Genomic DNA, 24,373 nt, shown 5'->3' with positions numbered 1-24,373 from the left:
ACTGAAAGGAGGGTTTACTCACGTATTCAGTTGAGTCATCGTTTTCCCACTGAACGGTGAAACATGTGGAGAAAAGAGGAAATAAAAGAGAAAAATAAAGTTTTTAATATTTACACTCAATACTCACACGAGTCAAAGCACTGTTCTTCAGTCCCTATGGATGCATCAGTATCAACAGATTCATCATCATGTATTTTTTTAGCTAGAGAGAAACTTCAAGATGCTCAAAATGTAAAATAGCGAGGAAAAGATAGTTTCATCTTTACATCTTGTAAAATCTGATTTTCATCAGACGTATAGAAACAGTTCCACAGATTTTGTGTTACCTGAGTGTCCTCAATGAGGATGTCCTTGATGAAGGGCTGACCCTGAGGCTCTCCGTAGTTCATCCTCACATAGTGGACTTGGTAGCCTCGGATCTGACCGTGTTGCTTTTCGGGGGCGGGCGCTCGCCATTTCACCCTAACGGCCGAGGCGTTCACAGTCTCTGCCTCCACCCCTCGAGGAGGGCCGCTTGGAACTACAACATGCATTTTGGGATAGAGGGTCAAGAGTCACAGATGATGCACGCTCAAAACCTCTCAAGTCAACGCGAAACAACTTTTTTTTCCTTATCAAAAATTTAAAGCGGTTTCAGGGACTGATAAAAAAAAAAAATACCCAGAGGCTGCAAAAAATGTAAAAAAAAAAAAAAAAAAATACAACCCTCCAAAAAGTCTAAAGCTGCTCTGATGTCTGGGACAAAATTCCAAATAGTAAAAAAAAAAAATGAGTGCTTGAGGAAAAAACATGGAGTAAAAAAGCAGTGGATAAGAAGCAAATGTAGAGGAAGATAAGAATGGTAGATAGAAAAGGATTTGTTGCCATGGGCAGATAAACAGTGGCAGGCAGGCAGTCAAAGAGAAAATACTGTTATCGGGAAAAACGGCTCTCGTCCTGCCAAAAACTACACTGCTCCAAAAAAAAAAAAAAAAATACTGAGAGAAAAACTTCAGTCACCTTTTGCTATCTGACTATCCCATATGTGAGCACTTTAAAGAAAGCTGGAGCCACATACATATTGGTTTAAATATTAAAAATAACAAACACATGAAATAAGGCTACTTCAAAGATGATAAAACAATTGTCTTAGAACTGAGGAGAGGTTCAGAAGGGGGTCAAAGCCAAGGTGTGGAAGAGCCAAGGTACAGCCATGGAAAAAAGGGTTTTGTTTTTGGTGCTGGTTAGTGGAAAAAAAATAGAGGAAAACCAACGACCCCTAATCGTAAAAAAAAGTAGAAGAAAAAGGAAAAAGTGTGGAAAAAAGATTCTGGTAAAAAAGAGGATTCAGGTGTCGGCTGGACAAAAAAAAGGGGGTTTGCCGTTGACACGAGGAAGCGGTGGTGAGGGAGCAGCAAGAGGAGGTTTCCGGATGTTAGAGGTTTGTGGCGGTTATGGAGGAATAAGAGAGTTGGTTTTTCAAAAGGGTCTGAGAGCGGCTCTTTAAATGGATTGAAGCCTTCGCAGGCCAGTGGGGTGAGAGACCCCCTGTTGTTAGTTAAGGATGCTTTGAGCTTTAGGCGCCATGTTATCGAAGGGAGCCGTTGTTAGTGAGGCGGATCACGCTATGACGGGTAGAGAGGGAGTGGGAGGGGAGGGTTTTTTTTTTTTTTGGAACATACCATCTTCCTCAGTGCGGATAAGCAGCTGTAAGCTTTCCGGTCCGTCCCCGGCTTCTGTCTGAGCCCGCACCGTTACGCCGTACTCAGTCCATTTCTCAAGGTTCTCCAGGACGTACGGAGAGCTTTCCGGGGATATTCCGTCGATCCTTTTGGACGACTTGTTGCCCTCGGTGGTGGAGTACTGGATGGAGTATCCCGTAATGACGCCGTTCTGAAACTCCAGAGGAGGTGGGGCCCAACTTACCAGGATGCTGGTAGAACTGGGGCTGGTGCATGTGATGTCCTGGGGAGGCGCTGCAGGAACTGATTTGTTTTTTTTTTTTGGGGCCAGTTTGTTGGAGGAGGAGGAGTGGGGGAGGGGGGGGGGGTTGTTTTGGGTGATAAACATGTAATTTTGGTCGTGTGTGCATGTTGTTATCGGTGGGTGGAGAGGTGAGGTTTTTGCCGTGAAGGAATGGGGGATGACGTTGAGTAGACGAGAGACAGAGAACAAAAGACAAAGAAACATAAAATGAAAACAAAACACTGGAAAAAAAACAAAACGTGTGTCTAGAAAGCAAGATGGCCAAACAAAGATACTGAATGATGGGTGTGTCAACTTGTGTTTTGGCAGAAATGTTTTGATCGATGGAAACGGCGTGAATGACTTCAAAAAGATGCACAACACAAAAAACACTGACTGCGGAGTTAACACACAAACATACCTGCCCATAACTTACTTGTCCTGACAGCCTACCAAAGCCTCTGTGATCCATGATGGAGCTCTCACCTCTATCTCTACAAAACCTCTGACCTCTTACCTTCTTTTACTCACTCTCTTACAGACCTCAGATTGGTATCCAACATTTTTAGTTTCATACGGTCGATTCAAAAAGTATTTGTAGCGTTAAGTTTTGGCAACTTTTTGTGAAATATTGTGGAAGTATCCAATCTGAGGTCTGGATTCAAACAGCGTTTGTGACAATGCAGAAAAAGCAGAGGATGCCAAATGTCTTTATTTAAGAGATAGGAGAGTGGATAGAGTGAGAAATTGGGGAGAGAGAGGCGCAAATAGCCTAGCAGTTATGACACGTGCATCATGTATGGAGGCAATAGTCCTCAGCACAGCAGCAGTGGGTTCGAATCCGAAATCGGCCCCTTTGCTGCATGACCTCCCCTGCTCTCTGCTCCCAGCATTTCCTGTCTCTCGTCAGCTGTTCCCATCAAGTAAAGGCAAAAAGGCCCCAAAAATATCTTAGAGAGAGAGAGAGCGTGGGGAAAGCAGCAACAGGTCGGATTCAAACCCGGGGTCGCACGCTTGGAAGGCTGTAGCCACCGCACATGAGGCACGCACCAACCACTAGGCTGCCGGCGCCTCAGACGCCAAACGTCTTAAAGAAAATATCCTCACAAATAACCGACGCTCAGATTAGATTTAGCTTCTATCTATTTGTGGTTCATCCTCATTTTCTGCATTGTCAGAACTGTGTTTTCTCTCTCTCTCTGTCAAGCACAAGCACACACGCGCTCATTCACACACATCACTGTTTTTTTTTTGTGGTTGGACCTACGCGTCTGCGGCGTGTCGATGGACACTTCGTTAGTATACGCCCCGATGCCGTGCTTGCTCTTCGCGGCCAGCTGGAAGGTGTAGGAGGAGAAGGGCTTCAGGTTCTTCAGCAGGTAGGAGGCGGTCGGCTCGAAGCTCTCTTTCTTCTGCGGGGGGGGGGGGACACGAAGACAGTCAGACGTCAGGTTAACACAAAGACCAGAATAAAAGAGGATGTGTTAACTGTTGAAAAAGAAAGAAACCTAAATATATCGGGTAAAAGTCAAAGATGTATGTGTGAACCCAAATGACAGATCGTTTCATTCTGACTTTACTAGTATCATTTCTGTATGATTTATGTCATACCTTACCTCCTGAGAACCCCCCCCCCCGTCCTTCCCCCCTCCTGCCCCCCCCCCCCCATCTGACAGGGAAAGTCTCTGCTGTGAGGTTTATGTGTGAAAAAACTAAATCAGATTTCAGCAACAGCCTGTCCCCATCCTGTGAAATCTTCAGGAGTGCACGTGTGAACAAACGCTTTAGAGAGCAACGGATACCTCCTCTGTGTCGTCGGCCCGTCGGTAGACCAGCTCATATCCTGTGATCTGGTTATCGGGACCACCCTGGGGCGGGGCTACCCAGGACAGCAGGATACTGGTCTCAGACTTGGCCTCACCCTTAAATTCTGAAGGCTGTGATGGGACTACGGAGATGAGGAAACAAAAAGATGATTCAAATCAAGTCAAGATATTTTATAATTCTGGCATGAAACTCAAATCTTAGCAGGCCTAAATAAAGACCTCAATGTACTAAATGTAAGCCACATTCACCGGACAAGTGCAAATAAACATCTTATTTCTAGATATAAAAAGTAAAAAACAAAGCCTGCTTGCGTGTAATTAATCAAAAAGCTACCAAGCTTGAAGTTTGACTTGCTGAATTGGCAGCTTCTGAGCAATTTACGCCTTTTTTTTTGCTTCTAATATCTTGAAATAAGATGTGTATTTGGACTTTATGGATCGTATAAAGTGTTTTAAGTTTTTTGAGGAGAAATGAGAGGAATACTCTTGCTCAGATTTGTGTGTGCACATGTTCAGACTCCCTCTCTTACCTCCGGTCTTGGCGATGATCTGCAGGTCCTGGGACAGCGGCCCGTCTCCCACAGAGGTGAAGGCCAGCACTCGGATGTAATAAGTCTTGTTGGGAGTCAAACTCTGGATGGTGATGAAGTTGGCGCTGCGCACCATCTGCTTCTCCCACTGCACAACACGAGCGCACGACACACCATGTGTGAATCAAAGCAGACGCACAGATGCACACTTGTATATCTGACTAAATGCAGACAACCCGAGTCGGGAGTGATTAGAGTGAGTCACGGCTGGATTCAAAAGCAAAACAAACACATTGCAGACACACACACCTGGTTGACTGGCAGCGTGTTGTCTGAGGTGTAGTAGACTCTGTAGCCCACCACCTGTCCGTTCGGCTCCTCGGGTTCATCCCAGTGGATGATTGCTGTTGTGGTGCTGAGCATACGACCTCTCACCTGCAGACAACACAGAAGGATTATCACCAACACCGTGTGAGGGACAATGTGTAGTGATCAGGTTGTTATAGCAACAGGGTGACAAGTTATATTATCCCCCGCTTCCTAAATGGCTACTTAAGAAATCAATAATATGCCACAAAATATTGATTTTTAAATTATATTATTGATTTGACAATGATGTATTTCTACATCTAAACAAATACTCTGTTGGACTCTACAGTTAGAGCTAACCGAGCTGATATGACTCACATTTCCACTGATGGTGAAGTGAGACAAGCCGTACAGGTCGGCCATAAATCAGCGCAGCACATGGATGATCTTTTCTGCCCTGTCACTGTTTGAGTAAGGTCAGGGGCGTGTCCAGACTTTTTATTTAATGAGGGTGGCCCAACCTGGGGCTTTGACTTATGCAGGGGTGGCCTGAAGTGTGGATGTGTGCGCATACACACACATCCACACACATATATATATATATATATATTCTTAGCTTTTTTCTTTAATGGCACACAAAGAAGATGTACGTTCAAAGTCACAATTTCAGTACTTCAAAAGTTGCATGCAAACCTCAACTGATAACGTCATTTTGTCAAGTTAGACAATGTTCATTACTTCCCTTTGAATCTGTCCAATGAAATAAAAGTGCAAAGTATGTATTTACAATTATAAGCACAAACTATGCTGCACTGACTACTAGCAGCCTTTTACAAAAAATAAAGCCTTAATGGTCGCTTTTAACATAAGTCCCGCCTCTGAAAGGGCAAATAGCCAATTAGGGCGTAGGATTTTTTGGGGTGGCATGGGCCCCCTTGAAATATTAATTGGCTCCCTCAAGTGTCACCCCAAAAATCCTAACTTTCAAAAATACATTGAGTGGCTATGTTTCAAACATTACCAGTTCAAGAGTGCATGAAACCCTAATAGCCAATTAGGGTTAAGGACTTTAAGGGGGGGGGGGGGGCCCATGCCACCCCTGGCCTGCCCTCTGGACACGCTACTGATTATGTTGACATTTTCTTCACCATTCACCAGTCTTGAAAACACTCTCCTGATCTCCTGATGTTTACTTCATGTGCCACCTGCAGATTTTGCATCTTAAAAACTCTTCTCACTTCTGTTTTTACCGCTCTTCTCTTTTCCCTCACAGTGAACAGACCAACGTCAAATTACCCGGACTTCTTTCAGTGGATTGATATCATTTTCGTAAGTCCCCCAGAGTCTGTGATGAGAGCTGTGACCCTAGCAACCGTCTGCTCTTCATAGTAACGGGTTGTTTGTCATACTGTTAACAGTGGTGTGCCATAGCGATAGCGTGACTGGCCAATCAGAATCAAGGATTTGACACAGCTATGTAATTAAGTGAGATCAAATGTGCTTTGTTGGGCAAGTTTTGCTAAATAAAGTTCAGTTGTTGTTAAGAACTAAAGATAAATATTGCACACGGACACATGATTTACGTAACACTCAGTTATATCACTCTGAACAACAGCTGAGGTGAAGTTATTCTCAGAGAAACTTAAATAATGGATTCAGATTACAGTTTGTCGTTAGAGACACAGACTTCAGCTTCGAACCAGGTTCGGTCCCGTACCTGTCGGGGAGGAGAGGAGGGGGCCTGCTCAGCCGTGCGAGCCTCCACCACATCACTGGAGGGGCCCTGGCCGATGGTGTTAACGGCTGCCACCCGGAAGTCGTAGTGGGAGTACGGACTGAGGCCGCCCACGCTGTAGCGCGTCGTGGCGATGCCGTCGATCTCTTTGTAGGGGTCCTCGGACCCTTTGGCACGGTGCTGAAGGAGGCAAGGGAAGAAGAGGGAAGAGATCAGAAGATTTAGAAATGAACAAAGGAAAAGCTACCTTATGCTGTACTTTTATAGTTTCAAATAACAGTAGCTTTGTGACACCAAGAAACAGCACAAATCATCGCCATGACAACCAGCAAAGGTGAAAACCAAACTTTCTCAAATCTAATGTAGGTGTGCAGCTATTTCTGAACGACATATTCAGTCTCTTTAGTTCAGCTGTTTGTGTTTCATTCTTAACATTTAAATGTATTTTCACTTATCTGCAGAAAAAATACTAAAATACAACATTTCATTTAAGCATCTTGACATCGTTCAAACCTTCAGGTGAGAAATGGAACTTTTTTTTCTGCATTATTTTTAATCTTAAGCTGCTGATATCCGTTTATATCCAAACTAAAATCTACAGCAGAATCAGAATCAGAATAGGATTTATTGTCCAGGTATGCTTACACACACACAAGGAATTTAACTTCAGTGAACTGTGCTCTCTTATGTACAGGTACAACATTAAATATCAACAATAGACATAATAAGAAAAGACTAATATTAACATGACTAAATATGAAACAGTGCAGTGGTGAATAGTGCAAAAGATGCTGAAGTAACATAATAATAAGAAAAATGCAGTTATGTGACAGATGGGTCAATTAAGATGTCAATTACAGTATTTACATAAATAAGTGTGCGTAGATTGATCATTTAAATTAAATCTACAGCAGCGTCTCACATCCTTATAGCTCCGTGTTTTTAAAGGGTTTCTGTGTGCGACCCCCACCTGTATGATGTAGTAGGAGACCGGCTCGGGGTTGCCTGAATCCCAGGTGAGTGTGATGCTTGTTGCAGTTCTCTCCGTCACCACAGGGCTGCCAGGAGCCTTTGGCAGAGCTGAGAGAGAGAGAGAGAGAGAGAGAGAGCGATAGAGAGGGAGCGAGAGAGAGAGAGAGAGAGAGAGAGAGAGATAGAGAGAGAGAGAGAGGGAGAGATAGAGAGAGAGAGAGAGAGAGAGATAGATAGCGATAGAGAGAGAGAGAGAGAGAGAGAGAGAGAGAGAGAGATAGACAGATAGCGATAGAGAAAGAGAGAGAGAGACAGAGAGAGAGATAGATAGAGATAGAGAGCAAGAGAGAGAGAGATAGAGAGAGAGAGAGAGATCAAATATCTGTACTTTTAAAGGAATTATCTTCAAACTCAAAGCATAAAATGAATATCATTTAAAAAAAAAACAAGTTACAGGGCTGAATAAAAAAAGAAAAAATCTGACTAATAAATGAATAAAACAATAAACTCAAATTAATCATCATCATAATAATCCCTTCAAAGACGATTTCAAGTTGACAGTAATTCATGAAATTTAAGATTCAAACACAACAAATTTGATAAAATGTTACTTATAGTTCAAAAAGTTTCTTTTTTTTTTTCTTCCTCTTAATTATGGCCGCGATATCACAGGGAGGTTTTTAATGTGAATGTTCCAGACTGTGCCAGATGAATAATTTACATTTTTTAAAAAGCCGTGCCTCCCGAAAAGAAGAGCAACAACGTTATGAAAACTTCCGTTTGTTCTCAGAGTGTTTTGGAGCCAGAGGAGGATATTACTTCTCATAAATCGTCTGTGATTTTAATTTTGTTTTTCAAGTCCAGATAAACAAAAAAACAAACAAAAAGAAAACACGACTATTCAAAGTGTTTTTGAAAGCGGCTTTTCATCGGACCCTCCTCAGTGTCCACGCACGCTCTCCTCCTCATAAAACATGCGGACACACACACACAAACCTTTCACAATAATCTGCGACACCGCCTCGATCACGCCCAGCGTCGACATGGCGACACACGTGTAGTTGTTGGACTGCCGCACGTCGGTCAGCTCCAGGACGTTGCGGCCGATGGGCATGTCGTCCTCGGGCGTCAGGTCCTCGGCTCCCAGCATCCACTTCACGTAGGGCATCGGGGAGCCCACCGCCACGCAGGTGATGTTGACGTTGCCCCCTGGCATGATCTCGCTGTCGGCCGGCGGGATGGAGAAGCGAGGGGGGACGCGGCGCACTGCGACCAGACAGCAATGAGAGGCGATTAGAAAATCATGACTGTGTGTTGTTGTTTTTTTTTTTTTTTAAATCTGCAAAGTTCAGAACAAACCGAGAATAAGGGTGTGATGTGTGTTAAAATGTTTTTTTTTTTAGTTCTTCGTGCTTTAAGATGAAGTTTTTTTTTTGAAGGCATTCAAAGGGGACTGCAAACATTCAAACAGTCTGCTACATCACCACCATGTGATATCTACATGTTTTATTCATGATGTTTTTAGGTGTGCTTCCATTAAATATTTCATGAGCTGAAACACAAAAGATACTCACAATAAAAAAAAAACTCACAGCACACACACACACACACACACACACACACACACACACACTCGTGCACTCAAAGGGAAAAGGAGGAGACGGCGGTGTACAGGATATCTCAAAGGAGTAAAACTGTAACGGTAGGTTTTAAACCTTCAGTACTGCACATGAAAAGAGGCCCAGACACACAAACACAAATGGCAGTTTAATGGAAGAAAAGAAAATACTCGGGAGAGACTCAAAAGGAGCCACACAGTCGTTACTGTACCAACCTTCTCGCAGCTCTGCAGAGGGAGGGAAGGACAGACCACGGCGGGAGGAGGAGGAGGAGGAGGAGGAGGAAGAAGAGAAAAAAAAGAGAGGGGAAATACCAAAAAGAAGAGACAGGAGACACAGAGAGAGAAAACAAGTTAGACAAAAGAGCATGGCAAGGTGGCAACAGAGTGAGGAGGAATCTGAAGAGAGAAAGGAAGAGAGCGATGAGGAGAGCAGAGAGAGGCAATAGAAGGACAGTGTGATGCTGAAAGCCTTCCTGTTTTTTTTTTCTTTTAGGCAGCCTCTTCTGACGGCTGTCTCCACAGACCTCCTGTCAAACACTCACTGAGCAGCGCTGCAATGTTTTACTGGCCCTGCAAGCACTGTTAGACGCACATCACTGCCTCGCTGCCGTATGCATGTGTGTGTGTGTAAAGTGTGCGAGTGTGTGTGTGTGTGTGTGTGTGTGTGTGTGTGTGTGATCTTTCATATTTATAAATCTAGTTTAGGACATGTGTGTGTGCTTCTGTGCGTGTTTGTTTTTCAATCCCTCCGAGCGATGTCGGACTCAGAAAGAGCACGCTTGTCTGTTTTTTTTAAATTATTATTTTTTTTAGATATATTTATTTGTTTTTCGCGCGGGGCCGACAACGGAGCAAAAGGCCACGGGAAATGAAAACGTCTCTCAGATTCAAACATTTGGAGCGTCGAAATTTTGTTGGTTAGTGGGTGTGTGTGTGTGTGTGTGTCGAAGGAGACGCAGCCCCCCCTGAGGGCAAGTGATGCCTGTCAGATTTTGGTGGACAAAAACACAAGTCTTAAACAGACAATGATTTTTTTTTTTTTTTCTTCCTCTGAGGTCACGAGGCTAAGAGAGGAGGGCAGAGAGATTAACGGCCTGAGTGAAAACACTCGACCCCGGCCTTTTTTTTTTCTTTTTTCTGAAGCTCTCTGTCTTATGTAGCTCTACAGAGAAGAGTTATAAAACACGGCATTGTTAAAGAGCGTTGTATCACATTTATGTGACGGATAAGAAAAAAAAGTAGGAATTTCTTCAGGGAGTAGATGTCCCAATCTGCAATCCCCATTTTCAATCTGATACTACATCGTTGTCGCTCTGCAGTCCACGACTTGAGTCAGAACATGGACTCGACTTGGACTCAATAATTTAATGCATTAAGACTCGTAAGATGGAGAGGAGGACTGGGACTTGAGAAAGTGATTTGAATAATGTCCTAATGATTTATTCTGATTCCGGCCCTTTGCTGCATGTCACCCCCCCTCCCCCTCCCCTTCCCCCTCTCACTCTTACCCAACATTGTCCTGTCTCTCTTCAGCTGTCCAATCCAATAAAAGCCAGAAATGGCCCAAAACACTTTGAAAAAGAATCTGAATAATAGTAAGCGGGCTGCAGGTATTTGTTTGAGTCTATCAGACACCTGCAGTGAACTCAACGTGGCAGAAACCATCAGTGCATCTCTCCACAGAGAGGGGGCCGGTGTGCATTTGATCGTCACGCACAGCGCCGACATTTCATTTATAATTTAAAACCTCCCGACACGCCAACAGGATCAGTCAGAACCTAAATGTTAATAAATGAAACGTGATTTTTTTTCTACACGTCATAGAAGGGCCGAAACAGTCAGGTGAGGTTTCATACGGGGAAACAGTTTGGAGTTAAAGAGGAGTACTCGGGGGTTGTTAGGCTGCGCCCCACGACCTCCGAGCGGGGTGTTCAAAATGTTATTATAGGTGCTAAGAGTTTATCATTCCTCTGTGGAGAGTTTCCCCTGCACGCGTGGACACAGCTTGTATGATCTTTGAGAGCCGACAGTTGAAGAAGACGTCAATACAATAAAGATCACTTGGAAAGCATGCCCAGCTCAACATCATTCTATAGTTTAATCTAAACGGCTAACACTGTACCCGGTGCACAGCCTAAACGTTCTCAGGTGCGCACGGTTGCAAGAACATACCATAAAAAATAAATCAATAATCCATGGCACACTGAAAATAACTTTACTGTATTTTATTGTGTTTTTTTTAACCTGTAGCTTCCTCAGGGTCAACACAATTATCACACCCTGTCAGGCCGAAGTACAGTATAAACATGGAGACTAACAGAGAGCTAAGGCTAAGCTAAGTAGCATTCACATTAATATAATAAATAAATAAATGTGCTAAGGGGAGAACTGAAGCTCCTCTTGGAACGGCTCAGACTCAACATTAAGGAATCGGACTTGGGTAATGGGTACTGGACTTGAATTTGACTCGGACTCGATGTTTGGTGTCTCGACTACAACACTGTATACTTTAATGTAAACGCTCTAATCTGACTCAGACAAAGCAAAGTGTTCTTGTTTTTATCCCCCTCTTACCTCGGACGTAGAGGTTGGCCGGTGTGGAATAACGCGTCCCATCGCTGTTGGTGGCAACACACTCGTATTTCCCCTGGTCCGACTCCTCGCTCATCTCTATCTGGAGGGCACCTGGGAGGACGGAGGGAAGGAGAAGAAGAAGAAGAAGGAGAAGAAGATAGAGGAGGAGGAGAGGGAGTCACACAGAAAGATAGTGAGGAAGAAAGAGCCATTACATCCATGTGGAAAGACATTGAATAATCGAGTATAATCTAAAAAAAATACAGAGAGGTAAACACAACATAGATAATGGGAAGAGCTGCATAAATGAGTCTGAGGGAGTTTTATTTGTTTTTTGTTTCAGCAAAAACAAGCTGAACTCTGTTTGTGGAACACGGGGGCTTAAAAGGGCGCCAAGTCTATTGGGACATATATGAACAAGTTTCTGCCACTGTCAGCAAGAATCTGCCCAAAACACGGGTCAGCTTCCTGATTTAGAAATGAGGAGAAAAGGGGGGGGGGAAAAAAAGAAGAAGAAGCACTGAAACAAAGCCTACAAAAACAGAGAGCGTCGTCTTCATGCAAGGCAGAGACAAGTCAAAACAAGCAGCTCAAAGCGAGGAGAGATCCGCTCACAAACTCTTGTGTTTTGATTCAACTCCGTGCTGAAATTTAAGATGCTGTGTTACATTAGGGAGCAATTCATGTTGAAAGATTCAAGGATAAAAGGTTACAGAGATCATTGCCATGGCAATAAAATATCCCCAACCCCACTTTTTTTCGGATCCACCAATGGGATCAGGAGTGTGATGTCATTTTTTTTTGTAAAACACACCCAGTGAGGAGGTACAGACATCGACCGACCTCCATCAGGGTCAACAGATTACCAAAAAAAAAAAAATAGGAACGACATACGCAAAGCCTTGGGAAGGGACCGACGCTTTCTCGCTCCCTGAAAGTAGAAAAACGGTCAAAAAGTCAACCAGAGTTTTTTAATTTTTTTTTTTTTAAAGATGGGGGTGGTAAAGGCAAAAAAGCGCCCATAAAAACTTTATCAAAAAAGTGGTTGTTTGGGGCTTTTTATCGGTAATGAGAGAGAAAAGAGAGAGTGATGGTAAAAAAAAAAACCATGAGGACACGTGTGTATATATATATATATGTATATGTGTGTGTGTGTGTGTGTGTGTGTGTGTGTGTGTGTTTATATGTGTGTGTGAGCACACTAATGTCTGCGCGTGAGTCTGAGTCTTGGCCATCTGGACTTTTCAGGCCGAGCGAATAACAGCTGGGAGGGGAAAGCAAAACTGGGACGTTTGATTGGGCAAAAACAGACAAGATAGAGGGAGAGGCCGGGTCAAGCTTAGGTCAAGACCCCCCCCTCGATTAAAAAAAAAAGTCAAATAAAATCCGGTATAAAAAAAACAACAACCAGATACCTCAAAATAAATAAGATATAAATCAATATTGTAAACACATCATGCTTTAGACGGAAATCAAATTCAAATGTTAAAAAGCTAAATGAAGTTAAACTAATGGACACAAAGGAGAGATCACAAGATGGCGAGGAAGGAAGCGATGGGTCTCTGAGTTACAGAGTGAACGTAGAGGCTGAGATGGACGGATGAGAGGATGAAAGACGAGAAGAGGGGGAGGTGATTAAAAGTCATAGTTTAATGAATTTGCTCAATTCCAAATCCCTCCTCCTGCACCTACTGCCGATCTGAAACAGCGGGATGAGTAAAAAAACCAATATGGCCGAGTCCTGAGTCTTTTTGGACTAAACCCACATTGATTAATCCACCCAGAGCTTTTTTTTTTTTTTTTTTTTTTATTCAGATCTGTGAGACAAGTAGGAACCAGGGGTTGAAAAGGAATCAGGCCACTGTGTCATGTTGGTCCTCCCAGCGGTCTTACCTCGTATGGGCGTGCCACCTGAGTGGGCAATGAATGCACGAGATTAGAGAAGGAGAAGAAGAAGAAAATGTTAGTACCACAGAAGGAGGGCAAGGGGGATCAGGGAGGGAGGGAGGGAGGGAGTAGGGAGGGTTTTCTTTTTTTTTTTGGGGGGGGGGGTGGGAGTATCTTATCGGAGGAGAAGAATCAAATTAGAGAGAAAATAGACTCAAATATAGATCCTTAGAGAATGAGAGGAAGAGAGAGGCATCAGAGAGGAAGACAGAATAAATAAAGACAGAATAAGCCCGAGGAGAGAGAGAGAGAGAGAGAGAGAGAGAGAGAGACAGACAGTGACAGAGCTTTAAGGAGAGGGGTTATTGATTTGACTTTCATTGACTTGCAGCGGGGGCAGATGTGGCTGTAGGAGAACGATAGTGTCTGCACTTTAACTCATCTGCCTCTCTAAGTACACTTAACTGCCCCTAATTCTCAACCTGCTCTCAAATCAAGGTGTAATCCTGTGAGTAATCTGCCCTGTTGCCATATTTTGTTCCTACAAGAAAAATCCACCCGTCGATACTAAACTCCCCTCACACAGATGCTATTGTGCTGAAATCCTACGTGTATTGATTTTTTTTTTTTTAGTGTTTGCAGTTGTATTTTCTTTTTTTTTTTATAAATCTCCCACATAAGTGGATAAATGGACATGGAGTCAAAATACTTCCAGCGCGGCTACAAACCGAGTCTGACAGCAGGGATACTTTCAGCAATTTGAAACATCAGCGGTGGATGTCGGGTTCATGTCTCTGAGCCTCTGAGCACGCTGAGAGAAGGGTTATCTGTGAAGACTATATACCCTTCAAAGATCATCAACCTTTAAACTATGAGGAACGCAGTGGAGAAGAGAAGTAACGGCTTCAACAGACCAGAACAACGTGCAGAGATGATGACTGTATCAAAGTGTAGGCCTGCATCAAAATCATTTTAGAACTGATTTATCTGATGGATCACTTCTTGATTAATAGCTTATTTTATCAGAGCTCCCGTGTGGATATTTTAACTTTCCTGTAATGAGGGGAAGACCGTGGTGATGTGTAACGTCTGAGCCGACAGGGCGGAACAGCTGTGTGTGTGTGTTCATGTTCGAGTGTGTGTGTGTGTGTGTGTGTGTGTGTGTGAATGTGAAGCACACCTTCTGTGTGAATTCACACACTGGCCCGCCAATATTACGCCACTATTGCAGAGTGCTTGCTCATTTGTTATCTTGTGTGGTTATTTTGAGCTCCATGGACTAAACCCAACAGACTGTAAATATGTTTGAAGTCTGAGTGACGTCATCTGTTCCTGCAGGGGGCGCCGGAGGCTCATTGGCAGCAGCCACCATGTTGGAAATCCTGTCTCAGACTAACTTTCAGTCAACCTAACGACAGACTGAGAGCTGGAGCTGAGGCGGTTTTTTCTGTTACATCATACCCACCTGTCAATCATGTCAGCTACACACCTAACTATGGATAACATGTATTGTTTTTCAAAATCAAAACGGAGCCATTTAAAAAAAATTAAACCCCCTACAGTGTGTGCCAGTGATGACAGTAACTAATCAGACCTATTTTGCTTTTTGTACCAGGCTGTAAACATGTTTACTTATGCTATAAAAACAGCTGTTTTGCCTGTTGTGTGTATGTGACTTCTGGTGTTTCTGGAGCCAGCCTCTAGTGGACACTCGATGAACTGCAGGATTTGGCACGTGGCTTAATTTTTCAAGACTGGAGGTTGCAGCTTGACTAAAACTGACTCATCGATTGATCGACTGCAGAAGCTCCTGTGTTGATGGCACACCTCGCACAAATGTAAAACCAGGATAAGATGTCTACATTTACCAAAAATCATTCTAGGAAACTGAACATCATACAAGCTAGCATATAAGCTAACAGTGGGACATTTTTGACGGGTGGGTTTTTCTTTAACTACTCATCTTGACTGACTCTACTTTGATAATGTTTGAAACAGCTGGATGAATAACCAGCTCAGCAGTAACAGCTTTAGGCGTGCACATACTATCATGTACAATCACCATCTCTAAGTCTGGGACCCTGCCGCCCATTGATTTCCTCCCAGTGGCTCCACCATAGGGCCTCACCTAACACTCATCTAGAGTGGACAGCTTATTGACTGGTAACTGTATACAGCAGAGTGGATCAGGGTCAGTGAATGACAGATTGGGTGAGTGAGTGAGTGAGTGAGTGAGTGAGGGAGAGAGAGAGTAAGTAAGTAAATAAGTGAAGGATTGGGAAACGTAAAGAGGTGAGTGTGAGGACAGAGTTATTGTAGTTGTTTTGGGTGTGGAAAGGCTGCAGGTGCACAGGTGAGGGTGAGGCCAGCTACCTCTAGGGTGACATATATCTGTGTGAGTGTTTGTGTGTGTGTGTGTGTGTGTGTGCACATCTATGTGTTAGTGAAATGTGTCTTTAACCAAAGTGATGTATGCGTGCCTGCAGACTTGAAAAGTGTTTATTTCTGTGTGTATGTGTCTACATTTTCCTGTGTGCCTGTTAGTAAAGTGCATGCCATGTATTTAAATAACACCTTGACATTGTAAAAGTGAGAAGCAGCGGCAGCAGCGACAGTGGCAACATTAGTGAACAGTATGTAGAAAAAAGTGGACAGTGAGGGTGTGGACCTCGGAACAGAAGCACTTACCAAAGGACTCTGTGGTTAAAAAGATACAAAGAGAAAGAAACAGCATAGATATGGCATTACAATCAGACCACTGGATACACACAGGACTTGACTTAGTAGAAACAGTCTTGAAAAACAAAAAGCACGGGAACTCCCAAAGAAAAATCATGGAAATGTATCGACTATACAGAGCTCTGTGCACGAAAGTCATGGCAAAGTATTTTTTTTGTAACCATTACAGTGAAGACATGTCTAACTTAGCAAAGATTTAACATTTTTTAAGTTGTAACGATTTGATCAATTCTTTCAATTTTCAGGTAAATTAAAGTTAAAAAAAGGGAATCTTGAGCAGGGTTTTTAAGGAAGAAGCAAGAGTTTAAAAATAAATTGGATGCATATAGGTTTGTAGTCATAAAGAAGCAAGAAAGTTTGGTGTTCAATCACAAGGGAGGGATTTTGGGTTCAGAGTTAGTCCCTGGAAGCAGAAGGAGGACTGAGGACACTACTGTGGCTATTTAAGAGCTAAACGAGGAAAATGTAGGGACTAGACAGGAATGTCATTAACCCTATTTTCATACATTTTACAATTTCCCCCTTTAAATAACAGGGATACCATGTGTGTGAGTCATTTTCACACCCACACAAGACACATGGCAAGTGTGCAACCCATGGCAAAAGAAACAAAGAGTGGTTATTTGGTTATTTAGTCACAGCAGTGAGCCTTTATACAGAGGACATTCCCACACAGTGCATGCCACCATCCCCTCGGTTTAACTCGAGAAAAATCTTTGTCAGTAGAGAAATGATCTGAGCGGGAGACGTGTTGCGCACCGATGCGTGCGGTTAGGAATATTTCATAACGTCTTTACTAAGTAAAATGTGAAAACCTTTCGGGGTTGGTGATTTGCACGGGAAGACCTCAGAGAGTTTGGAGAAGAAAGCGGAGAAAGAAGTTGGGGGGGGGGGGGCGGTTTCACGGGTTTAAAGGCCTTGAGAAGTTTGGAAAAGTTGGTAACCACACACAGTCAACTCATACCACAGCAGCAGCAGAGAGAGAGAGAGTGGGGGGGGGGGGGGGGGGGGGGCAGCTGAGAAACATAGTCAGTAACCACGGCTGAGGGAGTGCGGTACAGCAGTAAGAAACAGGGGTGAACGAGGGCAAGAATAACTGAAGTTCTGTAGGAACTCAGAATAATAACGGGTTGGGGGGAAGAGAAAGCAGAGTGGATAAAAGTAGAGTGGGAGGGGAAAACGAAAAAGCTGGGATTCAGCGGAGGGGAAGGAATGGAGGGACTCAAAAGATGTTTTACCTGAGCGGAGCTGCTTGATCCGTCCGTTGTTGTTGGACGTGTTGACCGGCAGGAAATCCTTGAACCAGGTTATTTCTGGGTCGGGGTTACCGCTGGCAGCACAAAGCATGGTGGCGGTCCGAGAACGCTCCACCACCTTTAGCTGCGGACCCATGTCTATGGTTGGGAACCCCGAGGGCAGCTGGTCCTCTGGAAAGATCAAACACAGTAGTCAACACAGGATGTTTCACACATATTTAGCTCGGTGGGGTCCCGGCTGCCACATGAGCCCCCGAAGAAGTCTGGTAACCACAATGGGTTTTAAACAGACTGTATAAAACATGGAAGACGCCTTGGTGATGCTACCCATTGGAGACTGGAGAGGCATTTTGAAGTCTAACAATGGCGGCTGCCGTATTTGAAATGCTATCTCAACCCAACTTTTGATCAATCTATGGATACGCTAAAATGCGGGGCTGAGTCCTGGCAAACAACTACAAAGTATCCACCTGTCAGTCAACTCGACCACGCCCCCAATTATGCAAATTTATGAATAACTCTCAGGCTTAATAAAATCAACTGGGACTGATGGGTGTGGTGGAATTTCTGTCGTTATTTAGATTATAATGTACAGACGTCATTATGTTTATTCACTGTTCTCTAATGTCAGTCAGACCTGACAGAGTTCAGCTGTGACTAGAACATCAAGTACAGCTTAAAGAGTGTCAGCTGTCTTTCCTCATATCTGCAAGGATGTTTGGTCGACTTATTGTCTGCTCCAGTGTTGACGTCACATATTAGTCTAGGTGGGTCAATGTGACCCTGATAATGGTAATGTCTTTTAGGATATATGCGATGCCTTTCGAAAAGTTCTGCAGATGTGGTTGAGCACTACACGAGTACACAATGTGTGATGTTGATCCATGTCTCCTCATGAGTATTCTTCTTATGTATAAACTTTCATCAACGTAAGCCATCTGAGTCTTATTGTGTGAAGTCAAGTCTTAGTCATTTCCTCAACAATGGGGATTTACCTCAAGTGGACACTCGACTTCTGCATTGGCTTCATTTCTAAGCACCAGCAGTTGCAGCTTGATTTCCAATTGTTTGTTTAAAAAAAAGATGAAATACATACAAGTCGATGTAGGATATGTCATTTTTTCTCTGGTGTTAATAAAGTGTTTCACTTCCTGTAGAGCAGCAACTTGGCCTTTTGAGCATTTATCTAGCACTTCTAGGTATCTGTTTTTGAATTCTCTTCACCCCCCCCCCCCACCCCCCACACACAGCCGAAAGATCTCCATCACAGCATTCAATTCATATATAAGATGTTTGTTCTTCAAATTATACAGATCAACGAGTTAACCAGTCTGTAATCCTTTTTGTATCTTTATCTTCCTTGTAATACAAATCTAGTTTAAGTAATCCGTTTTTTTAGGAACCCTGTAGATGATCCTGAAGCTTACCACTACGACAGTCATGAACGTTTTCTTTTTGGAACCTGTTTTTTATAAAGGTGTTGATTCAATGGTACAGTCACTTTGAAGGCGGGACTTGTACGTTGTTTAGGGCTGTGATGGGGGCGGGGGGTTAATATAACTTCAGCAATACAGCTTTAGCGAATACAATGGTCAAATAATTCAATCAAAACATTTAAAAAAAATGGTTTCAACTTAAAGAAATATTCTAATCTTTATGAAGGGAGTATGTTTTGGAGGTTTGAATTAATAGGCGTCGTTCACATTACCTATGCAGGATAAAAAAACTGGTGTTTGGGAACCCCTGGTTGGGATCCATTGGTATTCTCTCATTGTCATTTCATTGTAAACCCACAGGACACCCACTCGTAGGAGGATTAGTTGGAAATGCCTCCACCACAGGCCAAACTAGGACAGTATCTTGATGTCAGATATTACAATATTTAAGCTTATCCTCGGGGGGATTTCACACAAAGCCGTTCAATGAAAACGCCATAACCGCATCACCTGTCATGGCCAAAACCAGTTTGAAAAAAGAAAAGAAAAATCTCTTACATACTAACTCTTCATCTCATTAGTGTAAACAGATTGTCTTCTTTTTACTTGATTGGTTTTTGGGATGGCTTGAATAAGTTGTTCTACTTTTTAGGACAGTTTTCCCCAATGGAAAGTTAAGCTATATTCCAAGCAATCGGCCCCTCCTCTTTTTGCGATTAGTATAACCCTATCTTGATAGGGCAATGAGTTCAGCAGGCTAAACACGCAGTGACTGACAAAACAGACAAAACCAAATGGTATTTAGGTCAATACCAACTATGGCTGGAACTTTTTTTTAAAAATTATTATTCAATGAGTCTGGTGATACAAACCTTGTGAAAGCTTTTATTCATTTAATTGTGGTGCATGCGAGACAATGTGCTGAACTCCCAAGCAAGAAAGCAAATATGTGTTTATCCTGCCACCATCTGAGTCATGTTTTATAGGAAGTGGAAAAAAAGTCTCTCACTTGAGGAGACACATCTTAAGCCCTGAATTGACACCGACAAGGTTGAGTCACCAGTCCAGTATGAAGAGGTCTCGAGGGAAAAGCGGCTGTTCAGACGTAAAAGTCAAATTTAGAATCAATTTAGAGTCCAAATATGTTTGGCATCAGACCGCAGCCTGCAGGCAAGATTTTTGAAGAATCCAACAGTGAGGTCAAGTAGAATAAATGACATTTCATTCCACATGACAAACTACCTCACCGCCGCTCTGTGAATAAGAATCCATTGGAAATCAAATACTGTCTATTCCCCTGAGAATCAGCAGAAGGTGAGCTGCACTCTCTGTCCAGATTAGTCCACTGAACACAACCCTCACTGGAAGCTGAAATACAGAGACATCCGTTGGAAGTGGCACCTCCTTTTTGAAATCTAAAGCCTTTATCTAACATGCATTTCTGAACATTTATAGAAAATGTCAAGACAGTCTGAGCCTAAAATCTTCCTGAATTGGCGGCTGACATAAGCACCTCAAAGCGGGAGACTTAACCTCTCAGACAGCCGGTCTCAGGAGGCAGGACCTCGTTTAAAAAGCATGAGGTGGAAATGGCAGTTTTTTTTTTTGCCTTTATATCAATGCAATGTGTAATTTAATGTATTTCCGCTATCAATGAATTGCGGGAAAGAACATACTTGCAAGCAGAAAAGAGTATAAGTAGCATTCCTGCGAGCAAAAAAAAGTTGCAATATAAATGTCATCAGCCCTGGACTCTTGCTTGCAGAGAATATTTCCCAAAAAAATGTACTAGGGGCCTGGCAGGAATAATTCCAGGCAAAGTCTGGGTAAAAAATCTGCCAGCATGAAGCTTACCCCAAAAAACATTTGGAAAATTTTCAGAGGGAGAGTATTGTATTTGTGTGAAAACACCATAAATGAACTTATAGACATTCAAGGCTTTTATATCAAGTATAAAGATTTGTTACATTGTGATGAAGTACCGTAAGATTTGGTGTATCTAATACCTTTTTTTAATACCTAATTAACTTCAAATCCTAGTGCTGAATCTCGCCCTAAAAATTGTGCTGTGTCCGATATACCGATAGGACCAGTATACCACGTTTGAAGTGCTTAGACGTGTGCCATCAAGGCCCCCATTCATTGTGTAATGATCGCAGCTACTTTGACCGATGCGGACCAGGCTGGAGGCGCCACTCTTTACCAGCTTATCTCCAAAATGTGTTTATAATCATGGATTTATAGAAAACGGTGCTTTACTGTAATATTCATGAACATTGTCGAGTGGTATCATAACAGTAACAAGCAGGATTACAGACTCAACATGGCAGGTGTATCTAGAAAGAACTACACAGCTGCACAGAAACTGCATGGTGGACTTTACTGATTGCACTGGAGATCGTCACGCAGGGTTTGGGACCCCCTTGAACACTTATCGGTGGGACTTATGTACCAGATTTTACGGTAACTTATTGTAACTAAAGTGAAAGCTTTCAGGAAGAAGAGGAGATGATGCTTGGAGGAGACAGGGGGTCAAAGACTCTTTAACTCAAAAAGAGAGGATTATGTGTTCAATACTGGAACCATACCAGTTCAGAGAAAGTTAGTTTTTAAAGAAATGATCTCTTAACTTTGTTCATGGTCGCACTTTGAGACTGCGAGGTAAAATGTCAGCTTCGTGAGTCATTTATAATAGACGAGATAAAGATAGACATGTTTGAGAAAAAGACATGAGAAAGAAGCGTGTGTTCCTGCATAAGTTCACACTGTATTTGATCTAGAAGGCAGTCTATTTTTAATTTTTCTTTTGCCCAGAATCCCTTGTGACTGTATCCCTCTCAACCACACAGAAGGCTCATTAACTGGAAATCCTAGCGCTGAACCTCGCCAAGGAGATGCTAATTCCGGTGCTAGTCCATCGAACCGTAGCCGACGGGTCGTGAGACAATAGCTCAGTGAGTCCGTGTGTGGCCTTTTAACAGCTCCGGTTTCAATCAATCACAACACCCGACAAATGGAAACATGGATATGATAAACCAAGAGAACATGATGAGAAGGTGTTTGTGTGTGCGGATGTGTCTGCCCGGACGAGGGGGTTGGTGGTGGTGGAAGAGGGAAAAAGTTGACGACACAAAAAGCTAAGAAAAGACAGAGTAGAATCGGATAGAGTAGGATAGAGTGAAGACAAAGAAAGCATGCCGTTCAGAAAACAGAGACGGGAAAAACGGAGCGAGCAAAAGAAAACAGACCCGAAAAAAGGAACGAGAGCACGGGGGACCCGTGCAGCATAACAATCCGGATTCTCTCTGCTTTCATTATGCAAACGATTACTTCAAAGCCAGCCCCTTGTAGGCAGGAATAATGCATTCTATTTCATCTACCTGGGAATGGGACACAGCTATGAACACTAAGGACGCACGGTTAGAAATCCACTCCCTGACACCAGGCTTCTCTCTTACTCACCGCCCCTGCATGCGTGCACCTAAAACAAAGTTTGGATACTGAATGTGGGCAAGTACCTGCAAACAGGCAATAAAAAGGATCCTTATGGACGCTTTCAGGACTCCCCTCTGTGCAGACAAACACAAAGGCTGTGCTCTTTTTTTTATACATGAAATCCTGACAAGGTGTGAATTGGAAAGTGTTGAGATAGAATTGGTCCTATGTCTATACCAAGCAGCAAATATACAAGTGCAAAAAACTGCAGTTCCTCAAGTCTCCACTTGAGGCTGGCTGCAAAAGCCAAGGAATCCCTGTTTTGTCCCACATGTCAGTATGTACAGCAGGAAGATAACAGAAAGTGTAATGTTGGTCAAAGCCAGCAAAATGTCATCATTAAGGGTTTTCTGACATGACTATTGTGCGTATTTTTTTTTATCATGCCATCATTGAAGGTTTACTTGGTTTTGCAAAAATCTCAAGTCTATTTATGGGGATCGATTCATGCAGACACGTGCACACAAATTCACACACACGTTAACATATGCATATAACCAGCTTCTCGCCATCCATCACAAGGACAGATGTAAGCAACACCAAAGTGTTGGGACAAAGCTGCTCGAGTGAGTGTTCATGTTCTTGTCTATGTGTGTGTGTGTGTGCAGCACTGTTAAGTAGCCCCTGAGGTCAGAGCAGATGCGTAACCCTACACTCCCCCTGTTGACGGAGCCTTCCACACATCCCACGGTTTTCATTTGGATGTGCTCCCACTCCAGCGTTGTTTCCAGCGAGAGATCCAGATAATTTCACAGCTCATAGAAAAAGCCCGCTCCCACAATCATGGGAAACCGGCTGTGCGAACACACTGTCCTCTTTATATAAGACTCAAATATGAAATCCATACACACACACACACACACACACATCGCTCGCTGGGTTTGTCATCTGTGAGTCTGGAAGACTGCAAATCAAGTCTGGTCTCACAATGGAGGGGAACTAAAGCATGAAGCTGGCTGCTGAATCAGAAGCCTGAGAGTAATATCTGCACAAACCTGTTGATGTCATTCAGCACTGACTCAGGGGATAACACCATAAGTCATGGATGCAATAAAATTAACACCTTTAAAATATATTGCAATCCAATAAAACAGGACTGTGCTTTACATGCAGTGTTACTTGTTAAAACTGTGTCGGATTTGGATTTTGCTTGGTTCGTCAGGCAGCAGCTGGTTTTGTTTCTGCTTCATGACATGATGACATGTAGGAGAATACAGTTAGAGTTAAAGGTTTTCCAAAATTTAGACTTCCAGCTACCACACATGGTAAATGGACTTGAGCTTGTATATTTCTTTTCTAGTCTTCTGACTACTCAAAGGTCTTGTACACTCCAGCTCACACCTACACATTCACACGCTGATGGTAGGGTCTGCTTTGTAAAGTGACCACCAGCATTAACAATCCCGTTGACACATTCATAATTTGGGGTTAAGTGTCTTGCCAAAGGACAAATCAGACGTGTGGCTGCAGGAGCTGGGGATCAAACCTCTGACCTTCCAGTTGAGAGAAGACTGACTCTACCACTGAGCCACAGCTGCCACTTCTGCTGCACTCACTTTCATGTTTTAAGATAATTGGACTTCTTCGTCACAGAATATAGAAAAACTGGATTAGATGCTTAGGACTCCTACTTTGGTTGCCATGGTATCTGTGAGGGAATTTCTGCATCTCCTTAGATTCTCTTTATATGTACAGAGATATTATTTAGCTTATTCCCTGAAGCATCATCTTTAGGATAAATTCAAAGACTATGGGGCGGTTTGACAGAACTGGCTTGGCAGCCTCACGAGTCTTATACAAACATCTTCAATTTAAGCCATCTGACTCCCCTGAATCCTTCTTGTGTGAATTCAAGTTTCTACATAATTCCTCAACAATATCGTTTGATTTTTTTACTTGTATCCTGTGAAATTCTGGTGTGGTAACAACCCTCGGCCAAACTTTGTCTTTCCAATTTATGATCTCCATTTTTTTTGTTCAAGACTTATTCAGAACCATCTCCAGACAAACACTTAACATTTATGAAACCATGAATTATACAGTACCCGA

The 24,373-nt window shown here is 43.0% G+C and overlaps 1 protein-coding gene across 6 annotated transcripts in view; it reads right to left on the bottom strand.

The window, feature by feature from the left end:
* The window catches only part of ptprdb (protein tyrosine phosphatase receptor type Db), a 193,917-nt gene that overhangs the window by 40,088 nt on the left and 129,456 nt on the right, over positions 1-24,373 (bottom strand). Inside the window, exons 9-21 of one of the 6 annotated variants that reach the window (XM_061061428.1) lie at positions 17,376-17,564; positions 11,512-11,622; positions 9,151-9,162; positions 8,313-8,582; positions 7,315-7,424; positions 6,327-6,524; positions 4,610-4,735; positions 4,301-4,448; positions 3,747-3,892; positions 3,212-3,356; positions 1,662-1,964; positions 327-520; positions 23-49 (exon numbers count right to left, since the gene is read on the bottom strand). In XM_061061428.1, the coding sequence (XP_060917411.1) occupies positions 23-49; positions 327-520; positions 1,662-1,964; positions 3,212-3,356; positions 3,747-3,892; positions 4,301-4,448; positions 4,610-4,735; positions 6,327-6,524; positions 7,315-7,424; positions 8,313-8,582; positions 9,151-9,162; positions 11,512-11,622; positions 17,376-17,564 (1,979 nt within the window). Of the gene's footprint in view, positions 1-22; positions 50-326; positions 521-1,661; positions 1,965-3,211; positions 3,357-3,746; positions 3,893-4,300; positions 4,449-4,609; positions 4,736-6,326; positions 6,525-7,314; positions 7,425-8,312; positions 8,583-9,150; positions 9,163-11,511; positions 11,623-13,404; positions 14,674-17,375; positions 17,565-24,373 lie in introns of those variants that run through there. The other 5 variants (XM_061061437.1, XM_061061444.1, XM_061061452.1 and 2 more) reach the window with 5 other exon arrangements.

The sequence above is a fragment of the Labrus mixtus genome, chromosome 2 (genome assembly GCF_963584025.1).
Source record: "Labrus mixtus chromosome 2, fLabMix1.1, whole genome shotgun sequence".
NCBI lineage: Eukaryota > Metazoa > Chordata > Actinopteri > Labriformes > Labridae > Labrus > Labrus mixtus.
Note: the sequence above shows the minus strand (reverse complement) of the source record. Positions and strands in the feature narration are given on the sequence as shown.